The 26,481-nt window shown below is 33.6% G+C and overlaps 1 protein-coding gene across 2 annotated transcripts; it reads right to left on the reverse strand.

Moving 5' to 3' along the window:
- Positions 1-11,497: 11,497 nt before the first annotated feature.
- On the reverse strand, positions 11,498-22,322 carry LOC108227551 (flowering time control protein FPA). 2 transcript variants are annotated; one of them, XM_017402759.2, is made up of 6 exons: positions 21,977-22,322; positions 20,298-20,543; positions 19,529-19,660; positions 17,386-18,347; positions 15,812-17,145; positions 11,498-11,691 (listed from the first exon to the last, which is right to left on the reverse strand). In XM_017402759.2, exons 1-5 carry the CDS (start codon positions 22,202-22,204, stop codon positions 15,831-15,833), a joined length of 2,883 nt encoding a protein of 960 aa, XP_017258248.1. In that variant the 5' UTR covers positions 22,205-22,322; the 3' UTR covers positions 11,498-11,691; positions 15,812-15,830. The 2 variants fall into 2 exon arrangements, with proteins under 2 accessions (XP_017258248.1, XP_017258247.1); XM_017402758.2 differs by having other exon boundaries at positions 19,529-19,663.
- Positions 22,323-26,481: the final 4,159 nt, after the last annotated feature.

A 26,481-nucleotide genomic window follows, 5' to 3' on the forward strand; every position in this document is an offset into this window, starting at 1 on the left:
ACTCAAACTCATCAGAGAATACTGATTCAAACTCTAATAGCACAAATTCAGGGGGAGCTACAGGGAATGATCAACAGAATCAAGAGAGCATGGATCAAGGGGGAGGATCCAATGATGAAAGCAGCCAACTTCCACATGCTAGGAAGTGGACAAAATCTCATACACCTGATTTAATAATTGGAAATCCAAAAGCAGGTGTGCAAACAAGGACAGCTACAGCAAATGAGTGTTTACATCATTGCTTTCTGTCATAAACAGAACCTAAAAAGGTGGAGGAAGCTCTTCAAGATGCTGACTGGATTCAAGCAATGCAAGAAGAGCTAAATGAGTTTGAGAGAAATAAAGTCTGGACCCTAGTACCAAGACCCAAAGATAGATCCATAGTTGGTACAAAATGGGTTTTCAGAAACAAAACTGTCAGTGAAGGTGTCATTACAAGGAATAAAGCAAGGCTTGTGGCAAAAGGGTATTCACAACAGGAAGGTATTGATTATGATGAGACATTTGCTCTAGTTGCAAGATTGGAGGCAATCAGAATCTTTCTGGCCTATGCTGCACACAAGAAATTCAAGGTATTTCAGATGGATGTCAAAAGTGCTTTTCTTAATGGGAAACTGGATGAGGAGGTATATGTTGAACAACCTCCAGGCTTTGTGGATCCAAAGCATCCAGACTATGTGTATAGATTGGACAAAGCACTTTATGGACTAAAGCAGGCTCCAAGGGCATGGTATGAAACTCTGGCTCAATTTCTTCTTGAAAGTGGATTCACTAGAGGTACCATAGATAAAACCTTGTTTTATTTGAATCATGGAAATGATCTGCTTTTAGTTCAAATCTATGTTGATGATATCATTTTTGGTTCCACTAATGCTAAACTCTGTCAAAGATTTGCCAAGCTCATGCAGTCTAGGTACCAAATGAGCATGATGGGGGAACTCAGTTATTTTCTGGGTTTACAAGTTAAACAGACTGAAGATGGGATTTTTATCAATCAAGCCAAGTATACCAGAAATCTATTGAAGAAATTTGGTATGCAAGACAGTTCAGCTGCAACTACTCCTATGGCAACAGCAACCAAGCTAGACAAAGATACTGGTGCATCAGTGGATATCACAAACTATAGAGGAATGATTGGATCTTTGCTCTATCTGACTGTAAGTAGACCAGACATAATGTATGCCACATGTCTATGTGCAAGATTTCAGGCAGATCCAAGAGAGCCTCATCTGATTGCAGTAAAGAGGATATTCAGATATCTCAAGGGAACCACATCATTGGGATTATGGTATCCTAGAGAATCAGATTTTAGTCTAATTGGATACTCTGATGCAGATTTTGCAGGTTGCAAAATTGACAGAAAAAGCACAAGTGGGAGTTGTCAATTTCTAGGTGGAAGACTTGTTTCTTGGTACAGCAAGAAGCAAAAGTCAATATCAACATCAACAGCAGAGTCAGAGTATATAGCTGCAGGCAGCTGCTGTGCTCAAATTCTTTGGATGAAGAATCAATTGTTGGACTATGGGTTATCCTTTTCTAAAATTCCTATTTATTGTGATAACCAAAGTGCTATTGCTATGACAGGAAACCCAGTTCAACATTCTCTGACAAAGCACATCAGTATAAGATATCATTTTATAAGGGAGCATGTGCTGGAAGGAACCATTGAACTTCACTTTGTTCCCACTGAACAGCAGCTAGCAGACATATTCACCAAACCACTAAGTGAAGCAACCTTTACTAGGCTGGTGAATGAGCTAGGAATGATATCAGGAACTGAGTAAACATAATGGTCAGATCTTTCAAGTTAAATTGTCAAATTACCATATGTATTGCTCACAAATTTGCCATGATATACTCTGATTGTTAAACTCTGATGACATTCTCTGATAATATACTCTGTTTGTTATACTCTGATTGTCATTCTCTGACGACATTCTCTGATGTTTGTAAACTCTGAATCGTGCTAAATGATCTCATTTTATTTCTTTGAGACAAATAACCTGTGAAGATACTATGAAGCATGATCTGAATTAGTAATCATGAATCTCAGTTAAGTTCTTTTAATCCTGATCTCAATTTTGTGCTACTATTTTTCACAATATGCATGTTGATATCATTGAGACTCTATTACTTCACATATCTTAATTATAAGTGAGACTGATTAATTTGCATTTTCTCTCAGTAAATTAGATAGTGATTATAAACTCTGATGCTATACACACCCCTGAAAATAAGCATGGTACTCCTTTGAGATCTTAGATGTCTATGTGACAGTGACTGGAAAGACCCAAACATTTGCTGGTATTAAGCAAGTGTCTAGACATTATGATCTATGGTGACCAGTCACAATCTCTGATTACTGGAGAAATACTGTTGCAAAATTATTTAAAGGTCGTGATTCACTTACACTGAAAAGCGTCCTGAAAAAAAAAAGAAAAAAAAAAGGGGGTAGTTTACTTTATATATTACTTCATCAGAGTATGTCCCTTGTCTATGTCTTGAGAGTTTGAATAAATTATTTTTGTCTACCTTATAATTATGAAATTGTGAAATTCTTTAGTCTCTGATTTAATATGTTAAATCACACACATTATTTCACAAGCACATTATTGAGCTATGGATTTTATGATAAACTCTGATTTTTTATGAATTTTCTAAACATTATGTCTTATTCTGAGGTGCTTAGAAATTTATTTTCTTTGTTTTAAATCTCAGAGTTTAAAATTCGAGGGATTTGATCTTGATTTTTAAAATCTTGTACATCTCAGGAGTTTAAATATTCAGAGAATGTGAAGAGAGTGTACCAAACGGCTGTATTGTTAGTGGGCTTACATGTAAAACATTTTAATAGGAGAACGTGTAATCAGCATTTATAACTGCACAAGTTTTACTGCGCTCATGATTACTATTTTCTTTTCTCCATGCCACTAACACTCATCTACCAGTTAAAATCTGACAGGTGTCCAGCTGAACAAAAGCCCAAGCGTGTACAGCTAAACAAAATCTGAAGAGTTTATCACATCAGATTTTACTGCTTATTATTCACTTATACACTTCATCTTTACACACACTCTTTCAACAAACTCTTAAGCTTTTCTCTCTGCAATTCAAATCTTCTCTTACACACTTTCTCAAACACCTTTCTTCCTCTACAAACTCTGTTCTAATGGCGACTTCAGCGTTTATTCATGCAGGTGTGGAATTTGTTCCCAACAACCACGCTGCCATTCTTAACACAGCAGATGCTCCAAGGGATTATCATCCCATCCAGCAATTCCTGGCACAAAGTGCCCTAGCTACTGCTCTTACCGCTCCTGCCAGACTTTCTGGAAGCCAAATCATCACTTTCTGGAGGACAGGGCAATATGATAATGGTGGTGCAGATGGATCACCGTCCATTGTGTTCTCATATGAAGGGGAGGAGTATGCTGTCACTCCAGCCACAGTTCGTCAAGCATTCAACATGCCAGAGAATACAGCTTACATCACAAATGGAGATACCAATCTCAGGGGGATGATGAATGCTCTGGGCTACAGTGAATCACTTGATAAACTGGGACAATTAAAGCGTCCAGGACTAAGAAGGGAATGGAGCTTCTTTTTCGACTGTGTCACAAGGGCTTTCCAGAAGAAAAGCACCAACTGGGATGCTATACCCATGGATATGCTACAAATTGGGTATTCTCTGATCTACTCTACTAATTTTGATTTTGGTAGATTAGTTCTTAGAAATATTGGTGAAAGAATGCATGAAAATAGACAAGTCATATATTTCTCAAGATTCTGTCAATTATTGTTTAATGCCACTGTTGGTGAGGTGGATTTTGCTGCTGATGATGAGATTAAGCCCTTTAGGCTTCATAAAAGGGTGTTCAAGGACCTCATCTCCAAAGATGAGAAGTATTCAATTCAGAGGCCTCTCCTAATTCCAGCTCCAGTTAGAGCTAGGATGGATATGCCCCCAGTCCAACAACAACAACCACAACAACAACAGCCTCAACCTCCAGTCTCTCCTACAGCCACCAGACAACCCAGATCATCTACACCAAAGACAAAAAGGGCTACAAAGTCTGATGCAGCCCCTTCCACTAAGAAGACCAGAACCTCTGTTGCTACACAAGTTCTGAAGACAAAGTCTGAACCAGTGCCAACAAACTCTGATCCTGTTCCTACAATAAACTCTGATACAGTCTCTAAGACTTTAAACACTGAAGATGCTTCTCCACCAAAGCAGAAAAGAAGGAGACTTGTTGCAGCCTATGAATATGATGACCTTGAACCCTCTCCTGCAACAAACTCTGAACCTACTCAGGCTAGCCCTCAGTCAAAAACAGTCAGATTTAAAGCAAGGGCAAACAAGCCTAAGAGGGCAAAGATACCCATCACTGAGATAACTGATTTCACTGTTGAAGAAGAGCAAGCACCATCTACTACTATTCCTGACTTATCTCAAGCTCTGATGGTGCATCCTCTTCAAGCTGTTCCACTCTCAACTGCTACAGCATCTTCTACTTCATCTGAGGTAGATGAGGAAATAATTTGCAAGGAACAAGATACAGCTGAAGCTGGGACAACACTGACTGATCCTCAAACTCCAATCTCTGATCATGGACCCTCCACTCCAATTCCTCAATCTCCATTGAAGTTTCCTGAGGGTGCCATCATTCATGATACGCTCCAGAAAATTACAAGTCAGATGCTGTAATTGAAGACTCTGACAAGATTGCATTGGAGGTATTGCAGTCACTTTCTCAGGCTAGTGAAGAGCCTAGCAAATCAAAATCAAAATCTGCAGCTCAAGAGACTGTTGTTCCAAATCCTGTTGAAAATGTTGAAGATCCTGCATCTGATGATGATGAGGATGATGAAGATGACAATGATGAAAATGAGGATGAAGTCCCTTTGTCTCTTCAACAACAGAAGTGGGAGTCTACCAGTCAATACAATGCCAGACTGCAGACTTTGAAGACAAACTCTGAGCCTCTTCCCAGGGATCTTCAGGTTGATCCACCTCATGAAGTATGGGATAAACTCTGGCTGAGTCACCAGCATTCTCTGGAGCCAACAAAAGCTGAAGAATTCTTATCTATGGCAGAGAATAAAATCACAAACTCTGATGTCATGTCAAGCCTCAAAGCTACAGTTCTTTATCTGAAGATATTTCATCCTGCTCATGCTCATACATCTAAGTCAGTAGATGGTCTTAGAACAGAGGTAGCTAACTTCAAGGAAACTCAGAATATAGACAAGAAAAGGCACTTACTACCTCTGAAAGAAGATGTGAAAAAGCTGGTGACTGCTCAACAAACTCTGGAGCACAGGATGACTTCGATTGAGGCCACCCAATCTACAATGACCAAGCAGCTGGAAGCCATCCAATCTTCACTTTCTCTGATAACTTCAGTACTGATTCCTGATGAGGATGATGTCAAAAAGGGGGAGAGAGTAGCCAAAGTCAAATGCAAGTCTACTTCTCAAACTCTGAAAAGAAAGAAAAATGATGATGATGATGATGTGGATGATTTCACAAAGAACAAGAGGCTTCAAGCTGCAACTGGTGGAAGAGTTTCAAACTCTGACAGTGCAAAACAGTCTAAGCAAAGCTCAAAGTCTGTTCCAGCTCTAACACACAATGTCACATTTGGATCAAAGCAAAGACCAGTGGCTGGATCAGATAAACCAATGACTGATGAAGAACTTGCTAGACTGATTTTTGAACAAGAGAATCCAGAAGCTAAATTGGATTTGGAGTTGATTGCTGCAGAGGAAGCTGAACTGAAGAAAGAACATGTTGAAGCTATAACCTCAGGCAAAATCCAGAAACCTGCAAAATCAACTGCCAGACCAAAGGAAAAAGGAATAATGATCAAGGAAACTACTATTGCTGATCAGAGTTTACCAATCAAAAAGGTATACTCTGAAGATGAATATACAAGCAAAGGCAAAAGCATAGTAGATGATCAACTTGAGAAAGGCTGGATTAAGAAGAAACCTACAACCTCTGACAGAGATCAAGTTGTAAAAGAAAAGAAATCAGAAGCTGCAATCTCTGACAAAGCTCATATTGCGGAATCACAAGAAGAAAAATTAACCTCTGACACAGCTCAAGTTAATAAGGAAGCAAAGAAAGACACAACCTCTAACAAGGCTCAAGCTGTGTTTAAACCAACAACAACCCCATTGCCAGGATTTGCAAAGCCAAGTCTGATGACTGAGATAAATTTTGAAAAGGGCTCAATTCAACCAATCTCTCATCGAAAAGCAGGAAGAGATAAAGGAGGACTAGGATCTAAATATGAAAAATTTGATCAGAGTATAGGATCAATGTCAACAGACCCCTCATCTCTCTGTGCTCCCAAGACTGGAGCATTGCAAGAAAGAATGGACAAACTTGATTCAGTCCAACTGGTGAAGAATGACAGAGGTGATAACATTCTTATCTACTTCATGTCTAATGGAACAGTGTTTAGAGTTATTGAAGCAGATCTCTATGCTAAACACTGGGAAGAGTTGAGATATGTTCAATACATATTTCAAGTGAAGAACAAATCATGTCAGCACATCTCAAATCTGATCAAGGATCAAATCAAGAGGAAAATGGGTATAACTGGAAACAAGAATGCTGGACCTTTTGTTCCAAAGTACTTGAATTATCAAGGTCAGCTAGTTGAGATGAAGAAGAATTCAGCAAAAATAGAAACAATAGCTGGAATCAGTACTCTTGCATTCAATGAAGAGTCTGATAAAGCTTACAACATCAGGCTGGATAAAGACATGAGAAGAAACAAGATCTATGATCTCAGAGCTGCAATTTATCAAACTGGAGTTTCAGATCCAGAACTAAGAGAGATCAAGAGACAGATGATCACAGCACTTGCAGAAGTTGAAAGGGAACTCCTCAGAGAATACTTAAAGACAGCCAATGGTGTCTATGAAGCTAAGGAGTAAAAGTATTTGTAAGTTTTAAAAGTTTTCTGTTATGTAGCTAAACTCTGTTGCATTTGACTTATTTGTTTTGACATCATCAATTATCTGTTAACTTGCACATAACATATTTATGCACAAGTTGGGGGAGATTGTTAGATATAATTGATGATTACTAATGTTCTTAAAGTTTGTTTTAGAACAGGAGTGATCAGAGTTTAAGCTTGAAGCTGATCAGAGTTTGATAAAGTCTGATCAGAGTTTACATAGTCAAGGCTTGTCAGAGTTTACACGTGGAAAGAGCTCAGAAGCGGATATACTTCAAGGAAGGATAGAAGCGGAGGAGTGATTTGCTGACTATGGAAACTAAACAGAAAACAGTAGCAATCTTTGATTGATAGAATACATAGCTGATTTATAGGATATCAAATCAGAGATTGATTTTGTAACTGTGTCTATATAAACACAGATTAGGGTTACTCTATATGAGTTGAGTTATCGAGTACATTGTTAAGAACCCTAGCAGCTCTTAGTGATAATATATAAATCACTGAGAGAGTTTTTGTAACCGATTAAGCTTTGTGAATAAGAGTTTACTGCTTTCAATCTCTTATATTGACGAATTGTGTTATTGATTGTGTTCACTATATCTGTTTATATAGTGAGTTTATAGGACCTAACAATATATATACACACACACACACACACACACATATATATATGCAACGTATATGACCATTATCTTCACCCAAATCGTAATAATGGACCTCTTACCACCATTACCAGACGTTTCTATGACTTGCCACCATTGTCTATCATCACCACTAGTCACATACACTTTCCATCATAACTTACAAAACTAACGACTACTTCCCATCATCATACAACTTCTCTTGCGGCTTCCTACCGCCAAGAACCTTCCTACGGATGAAATTGATCATCTATAATCGACTATCAATAGTTTTGATAAGTAGATTTTCTCAATTTTGATAATAAAATTCGCTGTTTACATACTGTATAAAAACAGTGATTAGTGCAGTATAAATTAGTGATACCCATAGTTATAAATAGTGGTAGAGAAACTGGTTTCTAGTTTTTATTTTAAAAGTGGTTTCTATTTGATCATGAGCCTATATATATATATATATATATATATATATATATATATATATATATATATAGAAAGAGAGAGTACTACTCCACTACGAACCCCTCTTATTCTACCAACTAAAAACCAAGCTGAAATATCACTAAATCCTAAAGCAAACACCACTAACTTCTTTAACAACCCCATCTCCACCTCCATCTTCACCAACCTCACTTCCACCTCTGCCACTGCCTCCACCTCCGTCATCACCACCTCCACTTCTATGTCGCCCGACCTTTCCATAAGCACACCTCCGTGTCCACCTCCATTATTTCTCTAACAACACAATCTCCACCTCCATCTTCATCAGGCCGATCATGGCAGCTGTTTCCACCTCCTTAAGCCCCCCGTTTATACATCTTTCCCCAACTCATTCCTACTTCTAAACGCAGCGGAGCTACCACTGCCTAAACCCCTGCTTCAAGCTCGCTCTCCAACTTCATTTGTTTTTAGAAGTTTTCACCAATTTATATCACACAAATCACCAAATTCTTCACCAATTTATATAACACAAATCACTAAATTCTAATAAGAATATTATTAAAATTTAAAGAGCATATCACTAATTTGTACCGGTTTTTAGTTTTTATTTAAGGGGCAGTTTATATTTGATTATGAGTCGGTATATATATATATATATATATATATATATATATATATATAGAGAGAGAGAGAGAGAGAGAGAAGAGAGAGAGTAAAGTTCTATGGAAACCACTTTTATTGGAGACCGTGGAGACCACTTATGTTCTGCAATCAAAACACTATAAAATACATTATTTTGTGAAGTATGTTCAACAAATATCATGTATTCATTAAAATTGTTGAAGATCATCTATGTTTCATATGTATATAATGTATGTTCTGCAAGTTGAACAATGTCCTGCAAACTAAATACATGCGAAACTTATATGATATTCAAGATTTTAAAGTGAAATAATGATTTTGTACAACATGATGTGCACAACTATACGTTTTGCAATGTTTTTATGCAATATTTCACTTGCAGAACATAAGTGGTCTCCACGGTATCCAATAAAAGTGGTCTCCATAGAACTTTACTCTCTCTCTCTCTATTATATATATAGGCAAGTGATCAAATAGAATCCAATCTTATTTTAGAAACTAGAAACCACTCCTTGAATCACTGTTTATAACTAGTGAAATCACCAATTTCTATGTTCTTAATCACTATTTTATACAGTATATTCATCAGTATTTTTATTTTTAATAATTGAGAAAATTTATTTATGATTGACATTGGTGGTCGATTATTGATGATCAATTATAGTTGTAGAAGGTCTATGATGGTAGCAAATGACGGGATAAGGTGTGTGGTCATGGTAAATAGTCATTAGTAGTGGCAAGTTATTATGACAAACGGCGATAGGCAAATCATGGTTGTAAGTGAAGCGGGCAGTAGCGAAAGAGGTTGATAGTGATACCAAGAGTTTCATCAATGTAGTATGATTGAACATGATGGTGATATACGATGTATATATATATGTGTATTTATATATCTATATTTGTCAGATTTTGCATATATAAATCAGTGATTTCTGATATTAAAATAAGTGATTTTTGTAGTTAAGAACGATGATGAAAAACTAGCCAGAGACTAGTTTCTAGTTTCTAGGCTAATTTAGTTTCTAGTAGAGTAAGCCCCTCTATATATATATATATATATATATATATATATATATATAAAAGTATTATGTCAAATTAAATTTTGTATTAAACTCTCTTAAGTTTTGAAGTAAACTCTCGAGACTGTCCCTTATGTTATAAACTAGTTGAGAAACCGCGCGTTGCGGCGGTCTATAAAAATTATATTCATGATTCAATATTAATATTTGTAGAATGTAATAATTTTGCGGCTGTCTATAAAAAAGTATATTAATGATTAAAAATTAATATTTGTAGGATAAAATACATTTTGTATTATAAAAATCTTGATTTAATACCAATACTAATATATAAAATTGCAAATTGGACTATTAATCATGTTGAAAAAATGAAAATAAATTTCTACATGTAATTAACAATTTAAAGTACAACGAATCTTAATTTTATTTGTGTTTTTTTTAAAGTAATCATGTTCTTGCATTGTCACCTTCCTCCAATTTTTTTATTGATTGTGCACAAAAACATCTAACTTAAATCCGTGAGATAGGGATCTATAACTACCTTGCTTGTAACAACCTTTATTTTTTAATACTGTATGAACACTTCACTTAAAAGTTGCTTAAACGGAGCAAACTGATAATACATGAATAATTTTTTCCTGTGTACAAAGTAAATCATATAAAAATTAACAACAACAAACATGTGCGATGAACAAAACAAATATTATAAAAGAATAATCAACAAACATACATCACTAATAGTTAATTTATTGATATTATCCATCAATATCATGTCAAGACTATATTCTTCTCCCGTGTTTGGATTTGTCGACTCCCACATAGCGGTCTATAACTACCTTTGCTTGCAACAACCTCTATTTTTTTTAATGTCGTATAAACAGCCTTTACTTATCGTTGAAGAAGAACGGCACTACCGAGTTAGAAATCGAGCAAAAAAAACTATCACCAGAGAGAGGTAGGGTTGTGGTATTGAGAGAGAGTAGGTGTGTGTTTAGATGATCCAAACCCTTACAACTTATAGGGGTATTTATAGGTGCAGAGAGACTTGTGTGTTACTCTTTCCCATAATTAAATAATCTGAAACAAAATCAGATTAAAACTTTCAAGCTGCTATATTCTATAAATAATCTGAAACAAAATCAGATTCTGAAACTTGCTTCTAATATATCCGAAACTAAAAAGGTAGTTATAATTTTTGATATTTTTCATCCGAAAATTCCATAAAATTAGAAAAATAGAACGGATCGATGTGAGAGGCGCCACAGACACGCTCCTCGCTTCTTCTTTATATAGAAACAAAATCAGATTAAAAATTTCAAGCTACTATATTTCATAAATAATCTGAAATAAAATCAAGATTATGAAACTTGCTTCTAATTTGAAACTAAAAAAGGTAGCTCTAATTTTTGATATTTTTCATCCAAAAATTCCAAAAAAATAGAAAAATAGAACGGAGCGATGTGAGAAGCGCCACCTACACGCCTCTCGCTTCTCCTTTATATAAGTATATTGACTATGAGAGAAGTTAAGTGTGAATACTAGATACATTAAAATTATAGTTGCTATTTTTTAATAAATATCTTAGTACAAATATTCTATCATATAAAAAGTTTAACAATTATATATGCAGGAGACGTACCTTAATAGCGATTATAAAAACCCTTTTTATAGAAGATTCAGGTGATATTCTTGGTAAAACATTTTAGGAAATTATTTTTTGCATGAATATTAATTTTTGATTTTAAGGCAAGGATATAATTTGTCAAGAACACACCAAGGAGAAGGTAAAGTCATAATTTTTTTCAAGTTTCAAAAGAGAATCCAACAAATACAACTCTTACTTTGAAATTTGAAACACAATGCAAAAAGAAAAGAAATACAATAGTCAAATTTCCCAAACTTATAACTTTAAGATTTCAGCATAGCAAAGCCCACACCATGGAATGCTGTCATTTCTCCCGACTTCCAAACTATCTGCATTGGTAATAAATTAACGGTTAGCCGGACTGATAGGCTCGAGCTATAATTTAACGAAACTTGTCTCAATCTTTTAAACCATTCTTATAAAACATTATAATGTCTCTTTACGCTACCTTGTACCACCTCACCTATGTATGTAACATGATTCACATGTTCTCAATTTTTTTATTTCGTGATAACTATCTTAATTTCTTTAGCAAATTTGCAAGATATCGTATTTTTAAATTGCATTTATATATAATATTTATAATATATTTTATTTCACATTTTAAAACAAATTTTTACTTCGTTTTGAATTTATGTATTATATTATTCAAGTACTATCATAAATAATTCTAATATTATCATAAATAAGTTTTGCTCTATTTTTTAATATCACTTGTATAGAACATAATAATGTACTTGATTATCTTCATTTTTGTTCTTTCCCGTTCCTTTTTTTATTTAAAACAATAACATCCCACATTGATCATTTTAGTGATGCAATTCCACGTGCCATACTTTGGACATAAAAGACAATGTTAAACTCATACATCGAACTATATATCTTTGATTCCGAACATCAACTTATATTTTTGATAATGTTATCCATTTTTTTTTGATAATATAATGTTATCCATTTATTCCCTTTTAGTTTTTAATATATACTTTTGCATAAAATTTCTCCTTAACATTGTTATATTAAATTCTAATACTTAATTTTTTACATGAATGTTTTTTCACAAATGTTTCAAAAATAATGAATAAATATTACTTAAAATAATTTAAGAAAATGGAGAAACAATATTACCCAAGCTAATATCTCGATAGTAGTATTACAATACAAATAGTAATAAAGAAACAAAATATATATTAATAATTACACACACAATTTTATCTTCCTATTCTCAAACAAGGTGTTGGGACAATTTGAACTCCCAAATAGTTTATTATCCATTAAATCTATGTATTTATTTTATAAAAAAAATAAAATTAACTATTTTAGTTACAAACAACAATTACAAAAATTAATCCCAATTATATGCCCGAATCAAAATGACGAAAATATAAAGTTTATTCAAGTTGTATGTCCAAATTATATAATTTAAGATTTTCAAACATGAGAAAATTTGGCAATATGAATACATTTCTAAAAAGTGTAAAAATTCTTATACCATACAAACAAATCATTTCTCAAATTTTTAGACAAATTTTCAGCCAAAGAGATTCACAATTTATTAGACAAATTCACACCCAAAATGATCCCTTTTTTATTACCTAACTTTTGCTTGAAATATTAAAAGTTACAAAATATGCACTCACTACTTATATACAAAAAAGACACACATATATTCATATATTTTAATATATAAACAAATAAATATTTACACTTGTAAGAGATATAATATTTTTTTTAAAGTCAAAAGCCCTTAAATCTTCTAGGTCAATTTTTTCTCCATTCACTAGTTATCTATACTTTTTTCTTTTGATGAATTTAATTCAACTATACCGCTCCTTTTCTTCTCTTCTGATAAATTGTTAACGCGTCTCCGTATAAAGCTTTAATGGTACAATACATTCATAAAAAATAGTTGTACCTCAATTACAGCTTGTCATACACATAAGAGATATTATTATTCAAATATATAGTTTAGTGAAAAGTATAGTTTCATGACTTGGTTAACAAAGAGTAAGAATATCTCAATCAAATTTTAGTCGATCAATTTGATTGCCAACTTCTTAAAATATATGATAAATTCAAATTTAGATTAATGTAGACTACTCATACATGATATTTTACTTGGTCAAATGCAACAAGTTTACCCTTCTAAATCCAAAAACTTCTACGTTTTCATTTGTTCGATAAATATCAAATATCAATATCTGATTTGAAATTACTTTGTTGTTTGCTCAGACAAGCCCGTTTATTTATTTTAAAATTTATAAATCATATGGTTTAATTAACATATAAAGATAAATTTAAAGCACAACTAATGCCTTGCAAGAGAGTATTATGTGGCTACCGACTAAAAGTGCACTTAATGGATTGTCCATTTATTTATTTTAAAATTTATAAATCATATGGCTTAATTAACATATAAAGGTAAATTTAAAGCATAACTATTGCCTTGAAAGAGAGTATTATGTGGCTATCGATTAAAAGTACACTTAATTCGAAGTTTGTAGTAGTATACTCTTCCAATCTAAACAATAATGTGTTATATCCTTTTATAAATCATTTTAACATTGACTTCGTACGTATTTTAAGATTCAGTGACAATACTCTTCCGATCTAAACAATAATGTGTTATATCCTTTTATAAATCATTTTGACATTGACTTCGTACGTATTTTAAGATTCACAAGTCACTGAAAAACAAACCATTACAATCACGTTTCCGCCTTGACCAAAGTTTTACTAAAGCATTCATCTAGGCATGATAGGTAAAACGAAAATATGCTACATGGTATTAAAAGCATATACTAAAGTAACAATTTACATCCAAAAAGACAAATATATAAGACTCCTACATGTAGGCAGAAGAAATATTATAGTAATAAGCAACAGGTCAATAACATAATACAATAAAGTTGCATTTTAGACATCAATTAGGACCGATAGTCACATAACTCCATAAACCAGGAAAGATATAAAAACATACCAAAAAGATCAAAAACAAATTAGCATGTGAGACAGCTAACCACTATATGATGGTAAAGTCAATATTACGAAAAGGAACAGTTAACTGGAGCAACACAATCCAGATTGTAATTGACCATACTCTTGATATCTAGTCCTGGATACAATTCACATGAGTATTGTTATGTGTTTGATGGGTTGCCTAATTCTGCATTTCAACGTGTCACAAAGGGAAGGTTTTTTGCAATCCCTAATAGGCTAAAAGACTTGTTTTTTTACTTAATATCATCAGTTAGGATAGAATGCTAACCATAGATGTTCAGGGTATGGTACAAGATGAAGAAGTTAGATACTGGGGATGACATTGGGTATCAGAAGAAGTCACACATGCTAGCCTGTTATACTTGAAAGTCGAAATATAATTGTAATCTGCTAATTTTCATGTCAAATAACCCGAGCCAAAAGCAAGCGCAACGACTAATTATTTGCAACAACGGACATGACTGACGTTTACAACCCAAACATTCAAGTTGTTTACTGACAAGTAACTCGATAAAACATCATATGTAAACTATTCAACTTAGAAACAAACAAGACGCAATCAAAGTGACAAGCTAAAAGTAATGTCCGCTCATTGATTGAAGTTGATCGCATGACACGGATGGTGTAGGGAAAAGAATTTGGTCCAATATCAATAAACATGTCCCAAGTTGCTGCAAACTATTCTATGTATTGTTACCCATAATGAGCAATATATTTATTTTAACAGGACACAAATATCCACTGTCATGGATTTATAGAGTTGCTACTGATTCCCTGTGTTTGGGAGTAATAACATCTGACACACCGTTAAAAACTATTTTTCCTAGAAACTAAATCCTAGTCATGCTATAACTAAAACATTAACATGTGTGTTAGTTCTTAACTTTAATTAGGGAACCAAATTTTCCCCTAACATACAGATCAGTATGCTTACCTACTAATTGCATTAAATGCAAACGATTGTTTATTAACTATTCTACATTATTGCAGAATCCAACTTATTTACCAGACGTGCCATTATTAGCGCTCCAGAAAGAAAGAATCTGTCTGTTCTCAGCCACAAACTCAACCTTGCACAAGTATTAGGTATCTGCACGCAAGCTATGTCTTACCTCATATTTAAGTCTTCGACAACTAATAATATAGTATTACAATCTTACCTAACCACATTTTCTAGCCCTTTTATAACCTAAACAAAGCATAAGCTTCTTATTTAATTAGGTTCTTCATAAAAAGAGACTAGTGTATATTTGTACTTTCTTCTACTGTATTCTACCCATCCCCATACCGACATCACCAGTGCTTAATTTGGGAGAGACAAATAGACAAGCAACTCCAAGCGAACATGTAAGCTAACTAAGCCACTCCAGGTAGGAATAGAACTAACACAGCTATATCTATAACTATGATGACTGATAACTATTAAGCAAACAAGGTTATGCAAAGGTTTACCTAGAGTAAAGATATCCCATTAGTTATTGCCAGGGCCTTGTCCTGCTTCAGATCCCGGATTCTGCTGTATCTGGAGGAGGAGGTTAGCTGCAAATTGTAGTGTTGACCGGTATCGCTCATTCTTATCTGTCTCCTCATTTAACGTTCCTTGAACTGCTCCAAGATGAGATTGAGCAGGTTGAATTTGTTTTTGAGAGTCCAAACCAAAATTTCCTCCATCATTAGGATTGCTGCTGAGATGCTGTGAAACTGTTGAATTACTTACCTGGTGTGACAATGTCACAGAATTTGTTATTGGTAGAAGAGGTGATGCAGAATAAGCCGCTGAAGCATTAATTCCCTGAACATATCCATGTCTAGTTTCTTGCGATGTTTCAACTTTACACTGCAGGTTATTTTGCGGTGAAACTAAATACTGTCCAGCATGAGGGTGGGATACAGAGCTTGTTATTTGCCTTGATGAAAACTCGTCATTTCTCATATTGAAAGTTGCATCTTGAATTCGGTTGTTCGCTGCAACTCCTTGAGCTGCATGGTTAGGTAGATTCTGGCCAAGTGAATAATGATGGTCCAAGGGGATTTGCGCTTGGGAATTATAATGATATCCAGCTTGGTTTATAAGATGACCACTTGGCTCAGACATTTTTGTCTGCTCATGATCCCATCCATGTGGGTGTCTTCTATCAGTTGCTCCAGGAGTTTGCATAGGTCCTGGGTTGGAAGACCCAGACAATGGTTGAGCACCTAATGTATTACCTTTAGCAGGCAACAAAGAAGCCAGTGTAGCAATTAGTTCAGGTGTTAGAGTAACTCCAGCATTTGATAGTGAAGTACTGTTTGCAGGGAAAGCTTCTCCTGGAACAGAATTTGTTGAAGGAGCTACTGAGTTTGAGAAAGTATTTGGGTTCCCTTGCATAGATCTGTTATAATCAGTTTGCATAAGTCTCTCCTCCTGGAGCATTACTCTGTTATCAAATTGAGGAGGCATCACTGGTCGATCAATGTAATTCCGCTGCAAGGTATGCTCAGCTGTGCTTCCAAAAACATGGCTTCGGAACTTTAGAACCACTCCATACAAGCGCTCAGGGCCAGCAATATTCAGGGTGCTTTCTAGAAAATCAGACGGAGGAACCAGGAACAAGGTGGTCCCATCATCAAATTTAGCAACCCCGGCACGATTTTTGGCACCCAGGTATCGCAAAAATTCTGTGTATGGAGCAAAATCTTCTACACTATCGGGCAAGAAGAAAATAATATTAAATCCAACAGCATCACCATAGTGCTTGGCCAACATATCTAATCCAGTTCGGGCTGAGCAATTTACGACTTCAGGACTGCACAATATACAAAAAATTAGAGAAAACAATTGCAAAGACTGAAAACATATACAAGATCATAACCAAAACATTATGTCGTATCAATAAGCTATAGTTGCTGAAGAATACAAGAAATTATACATCTGGCCTCATACAAATAAATTTAAAAATTAGACATGAAGTAAAAATTAACCTTAAAGTGAATATAAAATCAGTAAATAAATGGCCATAAAGATGTGACATGAAACGCATACTTACATCTCAAACTCAAACTCCTTCTCGAGAGGAAAACAACGGGCACGGCATACATGTTGACCACCTTTAGCAATAACTCCACGCCAAATGCAGTCATGTTCAGGATGACCTTGAACAGTTCCTCCAGTTAAAACTCTTGGTTCTACTGTACTTGAGCGATTCATGCCTGAAACAGTAGCTGCAGCGCCTCGTATGGCTCCACCTTGTCCATGCCCGTTAAATTGATTCAAAATCATGTAGTGCTCATCCATTTTCTCCAGAGAACGGTCTGATAAAGCTGAAAGACCGCCAACCCTAAACCTCTTTGATTCTCTCTGCAGTTGGCTTGCCTCAAACGCATCCCATGTACCAGAAGCTGGTCTCATGGATGGTTGAACAGCTTGTGAAGGAGATGAGAGAATCCCAGGCGATGGAGATAACCTTTTCCTGTTAGAAACACCTACCAAAAGGTTGGTATTAGAGTCCTGTAATGATTGATGCTTGGTCAAAGACAATTGTTGTAGAGGTTCAAAACTTCCTAGAGGCCCCAAAGGCCTCCCCAATATACCAGGTCCACTCACACCACGAGAAGGTACATTTCCAGCAATGCTATATGGGACAATTTGGGGGTATCCCTGAACATCGTTAGATAACACATCAGTCCTAGGACCTTCTACGTCAGAATAAAAGCCAGATTGCCCATTGCTAGGTACAGCCTCACTGTTGGAATACATAATTAAAATCCTTGGATCACTGAAGAGGCGACCTTCCAGTCCCTCTTTGGCAAGTTTTGCCTCTTCAACACTTCTAAATTCAACAAGTGAGTAATTGCCCGAAGGAAAAAGTGTTATTCCTTCTATCTCACCAAATAAAATCATAGCATTGTGCAACATCTGCTTGTCCATTGGATATGAGGGAGGATACGATACCCAAAGAACCTTACTTGGTTGTCCATCGCCTTTTGGACCTACTGGGGACTGTATATGCTGTCAAAGAAAAAAGTTGTTAAAATCAAGATCATTAATAATTTGGGATAGATAAGACTTGACGCTTGCTAGCTTTTAAACATTTACATCTAAATAGACAACCATATATGTGTACAAGCATTGAATAGCCTTGTGTGCGGCACTAATATATACTCCCTCTGTCCCATTTAATTCTATACGTTTCTTTTTCACTGCTCGACACGCACTTCAATGCTCTTATAAAACATAGTTCTACAACTTATTTTTAAAATTTTCTTTTTCTGAATAAAAATATAACATTCAAACTTTTATACAGAAAAGAAAAATCTTAAAAATAAATTATAGAACTATACTTTACGGGAGCATTAAAGTTCGTGCCGCGTCCCCGTCCCCCAATGTATATAACTCAGGGGGACGGAGGGAGTATTATATATTAATTAACTTTCAAAAGTCAAAATATTATTAAAAAAAAGTACATGAATTGATGCCGGACAACCTTCAAACAAGGGTCTGGAATCGCCGAGACACAATGAATCCTTGGACTTATTCATATATAACCCAACTCTAACCAATAAAGATGATTAAAAATTGTATATAAAGATATAACATTACTTAATTAACAACAACCTTAATAATAGTAAACTAATCCCATCTAATAACTTCCTAAAAAATCTCTACTAATATAATTATCTAATTCCAACATATTATAACCAAATTAACCGCAACTTATCTTACATATGAATATAAATAATAAACAATCATGAAGGGAAAATTAATTAGTCAAATTATGATAATAGGTAGTACATGTATGACAAAATTTAAAAATCCTTTAAATTTTATCTTTAAAACGCCATCCTTTTCTTTGATTCAACTATATAATACATATTTAAGACTAAATTTTGTATATACAATATAAATAAACTTATTAATCGAAATGTCACCTTTTTAACTCATTTATGATCTAAGATCCTACTGTTGGTAATTTAAAACTTTTATTACTATAGAACTCGGCCAGAAAGGCTGGCCGATTCATATATTACATAATATTGAAGATCTCTTTGAGAAGTAAATATTTAATTGAATCAACCAGGCCCAAATGACCGGACTACCAAAGATGTAATAGCTCGGCTATGATGGCATAGTATAGATAAATAGTATAAATATCTACTCTATTTAAAAAGAAATTAATAGATGACATTTACTTGTGGCCTTGTATCCCCATAAGCTGCAGAGATATTTCTAAGAGGATGTTGAGGTATCCATGATGGATTAGAGCCCCCTGTGCTTCTGTTAAGAGATTGTGTGTCCCTTGCTTCACGGAAGTCAGGTTGTTCCTGCTTGATAATAAATAGGAACAGACTCAATCTTCGTAAAAACAAAATACACACACACACACACACACACAGGTCTTGACTCTGGGGAAATACTAAACGAATAACAGCAGGAATCAGTTACTCTAAACCAAAATTTATAATATTAATAGGGCCGACAAATATAGGCTCAACTTCCTAACACAAAAAATTTAAGAAGGTTGATCATATATTTTATCCATGTTCATGTGTAAGGCTCCTGATCATTGATCAAACCAACCAGTTGCACACTTAGATGTTCACCAACTAATTTAGAACCTATCATCTCCATAACAAAGCCTACAACCACCAAATTTCATTAGGAGACAACTTAAAATATAAGTATTGCATTATGTCCAACCAGCCATCTAATGCAACACAACCTATCAATACCATTTCCCAACTAAACCAAATCATAGAACTGCCTAATCATGTTGCTTCTGTGTTGAATCACTGAGACATTATATACTATTGACATCAATATTCCCAAAGAAAGGCCCCTAATGTATAAGATCAAAGATCTTGTGCATAAAAATCCACAAACACTTTTTTGAATTAATTAAATGAACTGATTTTTGTTACAATACAGGCATAAAAGAAATTCTTATATTTGCTAACTTACTTTTTTAGAAGCCTGAGAACGAAGGTAGTCTACGCGTATCATGTTACCACCAACTTCTAGCCCATTTAAGTTTTTCAATGCTTCAGTAGCATCTTCCATCACAAAATAGTCAACATATGCTGTGTTACGTTCCCTGAGAAACTTAAATTCTTGAATTTCGCCAAATCTACGGAACTGTTCCTCAAGCTCTTCTTTTGTGACAGATGGACTGATCCCACCAACCCATAAACTCTTACATGGTTTAGCCTGAAAACGAATTTAGGTGCCACAATAAATTGACAAACAAATAAAACTGAAATAGCTGAACCTCATCTTTATTACAACAAGATGATACAAACCTGGCACGATGTATTGATCATCACTCAAGAGTTAAAACTATATATGAAATTTAACTCGATAGTCAACTACATAATATACTTGACCTTTCATAGAATTTATTCAAATCATTGGGTTTTTCCACATGACCCTCGAAGATTATGCTGTATTATGCAATTATATATGATGCAATGACATATTCAGGTCAGAGTAGCAAGGAACAGTTTTAGGACTTGCAAGGGAATGTATTAAGAGAGAGTGAGAAAAAGATCACAGTCAAACATCCAACTATGTGGATGTATTAGCATGTTCGCATTTAAGGTTTCAAATTTCATCTCTCTTGCTCTTTTTCTCTTGATAAACAAAAAAAACAACATTGTGATTCAGAGGAACAACATACGTGAACTACTACGCTCGTACACATAAGAAGATTAGAAGACTGGTCCCCCCTAATCCTGAATATTTTAAAGCTAAAAGTCGACATGATACTTCTAAGAAAATTATATTCTATCTTCAAGTTACAGGCTAACAAAATAATGGCCCAACAGTCCAACACAAATCTGATTTATAGTACACACCGGTATCAGCCATTTTTTGACTAAAAGTAGCTGTAAATTTTTTTAATTTTATATTCATACATAATTTTGGGTTCAATTTATCTGAATGATGTATCATCTTCATTTTGATTGAAAAGTACTGCAGGAATGCAAATAACATAACATATGCCAAATTTTGATTATTTAGCCTTGCACTGACTTGCAACTTTGTTTATAAATTCAAATTTATCATGCTTGTGAACGGTTTGATAGAGACCACTTTGTCGAATAATGAGGTTGAGAGAAGTAGACTTAAGAGGATATAAACATTTCTGCCTCTGTAGCAAGTTTGTACTGAGATATTAAGAATCCAATAAATAAAAACTTGTCGTCTTTTGATTTGGAAAAACAAAGTTATACTGATTACAATATGTTTTTTTGAATCTGTGTATTGGATTGAACCCGCTCAAATGTATATAATACGAATTTCGCCATTGTAATTGGTCGTTTTCAAGTCTGTGTAAAATTTTGTTACGAATTTATCACAAGTATCAAATAATCCAGAACCTGAGTTTGTAGTAGAAATCGTGTATAATGTTACGTTTTAGGTTAAAAGGTGAAATTAAAATGAATGCCTTGGAAAACAAAGTGATGAATTAATCGTGTTTTACGCATATAATCACAAAACTAATTACATTACAAAAGCAAAGAATCGATTGCTGCGATGGAGAAATCAAGAGAATCTGAAACGGAAGAGATCCAATAAGAATAAATCCGAGCGTATACAATACAAAACGATACAAAAGAAAAGAAAAAGATCGAACAAACCGGTTTCGCAAAATCAATCTTAAGCGGAGAGGAACGAAGAAGAGTGGCCTGGAGAGAATCCTTGGCAGATTTAGCGTCTTGCGGGAGCTTGAAGTGCACAAACGCGAAATATTTGGAAGAATACAGAGTTATCTTCACAATCGGTCCGAATTTCCCGAACAATCTCGACAAATCAGATTCCGTTACATCGGACGACAAGTTTCCCACCCACAGACTGCTGGTGTTCATCCTCGAGATTTGATTTCTGTGTCGTCGTCGTCTCCTCGATTTTATTCAGCTCTGCGCTAGGGTTTGTCAAATCAATCATTTCCTTTTATCCATGGGCCTGCGCTAGAGGAGTAGGCGGTGTGCAAACTTTTCGTTTTTTTTTTTCCAATAAATTTTAAGACGATGATAATAATAATAAAAAAAAATTAATTATAGATACATTTTAAGTAACTAAATTTAATACTTGTTTCAATGAGAAATAATTATATATATTTAAGTAATTTAATAATTATAATTGATATTTCGATATTTCAACTGTATTATGAAATATTTTTAACATAAAAGTTATATAAAAGAAAATCTTAAATATCATACATATTTTGCGAATTGCGAGTTAAACATATTCCGCAAGATAATACATTTTACTATTTTGTACTTCAAAGATATATACAATTTCTAAAGTGTCAAATACAAAGTGGCTTTCATGAAACTTAATCCCATTAATATGTGTTTAGTTTGTATTTTAGTGGTTTTTATTGGAGTCGGACCATATGTATGTCTGTCTTGATAACTCTTTATACTTACTCTTTTATTTATATTTTATTATTATTGAAAAAAAGATGGAAGAGAGAATTGAATAATACATGAAAAAAAAATGAATTAATATTTATTATAAATTAAGAGCACCCGAATGCATTCTAAAAGAGAGAAGGGAGATGAAACTCCAAATTTTTTTAAATAATTGCCTATTAAAACACTATTTTTAAATATATTATTTAAATTAAAATTTAAAAAAAACACTATTTTTTATTTTATTTAAATTTAAAATTAAAAAATTAAAGTTGAAAGATTGGTTGAATTATCAGCCTCTGTTGTCAGTCTCGGGACACCGAGTTCAACTCTGGCACACCCCGAGAATTATTAAAACAAATATTAATTTGTAAGGCATATAAGCCCGCATTTATCAAAAAAAAAAATTACTATTATTTACCGGTCTGCATCCTATCTATACTATACTATTAAAGCCGAAACATTAAAAGTTTGGTCGGTCGGTCGGTACTTGGGCCAAAATACGGGCTTATCTATATAACCAATTATTCTGGGCCTATTTATATAGATAATTATTCTTTTTAATTTGGGTCAAAATACGGGCCTATCTATATAACCGATTAATAATAATCCTTTTAAAACTGAAACATTAAAAGTTTGGTAGGTCAGTACTTGGGTCAAAATACGGGCCTATCTATATAACCAATTATTCTGGGTCTATCTATATAACCCATTATTCTTTTTAATTTGGGCCATAGTACGGGCCTATCTATATAACCAGATAATCCTTTTAATTGAAATATATTACTTTTTTATATTTTTGACTAAAAAACTCAATTTTCTAAAATAACATTGAGAAACATGGTAATTACTTTTCTAACTAAAATATATTATCTTTTTATAAATCTTCCAACTAAAAAATTAATCTTTTACAATTAATACGGACATGGGCGACATATTTATACGTAAAGATGTGTGCCAAAAGTCTCTCATTAAAATATATATGTTCGACCTAATTTTCAATTAGCCATTTGACGGACTTAACTGTGAAGAATTTATCCAACTGTTAAGTAAAAAATTTATTAAACCATGTTATTCTATCATAATTTTATTTTTACAATAAAATTAGGTAACTTTAAAATATATATAATAAAATAACAAATATGTTAACCGCCCGTGCATTGCACGGGTTATAAGCTAGTATCCTATATATCCTATATATTATATAATCCCTGAGTCTACCACATATCAGTTAATGAATCAGAAAATTTGAATTATTTTAGGACCAATCAGAGAAGACTCCTAAATTTTAGACCAATCAAATTAAAACAAAGTTTTAATTAGTTAACTCAAGTTAAACTACATATCAGTTAACCAATCAGAAAACTTGAATTATTTAGGACTAATGAGAGAAGACTCTTAAATTTAGACCAATCAAATTAAAACAAACTTTTAATTAGTCAACTCAAGATAAACTGTACAGTTAAATTCATTAAATTATAATCAGAAAAGGCTACTGAATTTTAGACCAAATAAATCAAATTAGAATTTAATTAATTACCTCAAATTAAAATGCAGTTGAACGAACTTAAATATCTACTTGACTACTTCTACATCAACCTCTTTATCACGTCAAACCTCCGCATATCAATATATGATCATTCACAATAATCAAGGTGCAATAATTTTAACTTGGACACAAAACATATGTGTGTACATTTGTAATACACATAACCAGTGGTGTAAAAAATGAAAATCGGACTTAATCGGTGAAATCACGGATCTATACTATACTATTAAAGCCGAAACATTAAAAGTTTGGTCGGTCGATCGGTACTTGGGCCAAAATACGGGCTTATCTATATAACCAATTATTCTGGGCCTATTTATATAAATAATTATTCTTTTTAATTTGGATCAAAATACGGGCCTATCTATATAACCAATTAATAATAATCCTTTTAAAACTGAAACATTAAAAGTTTGGTAGGTCAGTACTTGGGTCAAAATACGGGCCTATCTATATAACCAATTATTCTGGATCTATCTATATAACCAACTATTCTTTTTAATTTGGGCCATAGTACGGGCCTATCTATATAACCAGATAATCCTTTTAATTGAAATATATTACTTTTTTATATTTTTGACTAAAAAACTCAATTTTCTAAAATAACATTGAGAAACATGGTAATTACTTTTCTAACTAAAATATATTATCTTTTTATAAATCTTCCAACTAAAAAATTAATCTTTTACAATTAATACGGACATGGGCGACATAAAGTACTGACCTACCAAAGTTTTAATGTTTCAGTTTTAAAAGGATTATTATTAATTGGTTATATAGATAGGCCCGTACTTTGACCCAAATTAAAAAGAATAATTATTTATATAAATAGGCCCAGAATAATGGGTTATATAGATAGGACCGTATTTTGGCCCAAGTACCGACCGACCGACCAAACTTTTAATGTTTCGACTTTAATAGTATAGTATAGATTAATTTGACAAATATATATATATATCAATATTAAATTTACAAGAAATTTAATCAGCGTTGCATTTAATAATATTTATTAGACGTCTTAAACAATTATAAAATAAAAAATTAAGTTGTACGAAAGATTGAATACCTTCTCGGCCAATTTATATATGTTGATTTATTTTTTTTCCATCTATTTAAAATAAAAAACAACATAATGATTTTATTAAAATAGAACGTACCATTTGAAAATAAATTCATATCATAACATGTATTCTGAAAATATATTTTTTTTGAAAAATAAAATTTAGACATAATTAAATATCAATATGTTAATGCATAATAAGTTTTGTATCTCAACAATAATATTTTAAATAAGTATATGGAAAATATTATATGCTCCTTGGAGTATGGGTATATTGGAGTCCTTGGAGACCCAATCTTACACCACTAAAACAAAATAATATGGAGGGCCGATAATAGTGGCACGTGGCATTCATTTAATTAAAAAAACTGCAAAACCGTATACTAATTATGCGGGACCGTATTGTACAGCATAGTATCAATTAACATCCCACTTTTTGCTCTAAACTAGGAAACAGTTACAAGACAATTACTGTCCTTCAATTTTTGAACCAAATCAAATCAAACTACCGTAAAGATAAGGTTTAAAGGAGATTCAAATTCAGGGTTTCGCTATTTTGCTGCTTGTTGCCTCTGGGAACGGTGTTTCGGAACTGGGAAAATGAGTTCAAGTACAATGCAAGCATTGTTTTTGATTTCGATAATGTGGGTTTGTTTGATTGTCTCCTCTGTACCGCAATGTTTGGGTGTCAATTGTTAAACTTGGAGAAATGTTTTTTATCTGCATAATTGCATATTGTTCCCTAAATTGCTTACGTCGATTTTGAATGTTCCCTAAACAGGTTGTTTTGAGTAACTAAACGGAGAAAAACAGGGGACAATCAACATTATCCAGCACTTTAACCAATCGGAAAAACTAATTTCTTAAAATGATGTTGCGTCTTTACTAGCGGTTACGTTTGTTGTAAACGTATAAACTACAGTATAGGTGCAAACAGAATGTGTACACAAATAAATTATACAAAATAATACAAGCCTGCCAAATAATAAAAGTCGTTGGATTGGTTTTGGATTAACGGTCCAGATGGGAGGACTCCAATACTCCAACTAAACCTGGTCTCCAAGGAACTTATGCCTTCCAATATATTTTTTTTTTTTTTGACAGAAAGCAGGTTTTATT

This window comes from Daucus carota, chromosome 6 (assembly GCF_001625215.2).
Source record: "Daucus carota subsp. sativus chromosome 6, DH1 v3.0, whole genome shotgun sequence".
In the NCBI taxonomy this organism is placed as follows: Eukaryota; Viridiplantae; Streptophyta; class Magnoliopsida; order Apiales; family Apiaceae; genus Daucus; species Daucus carota.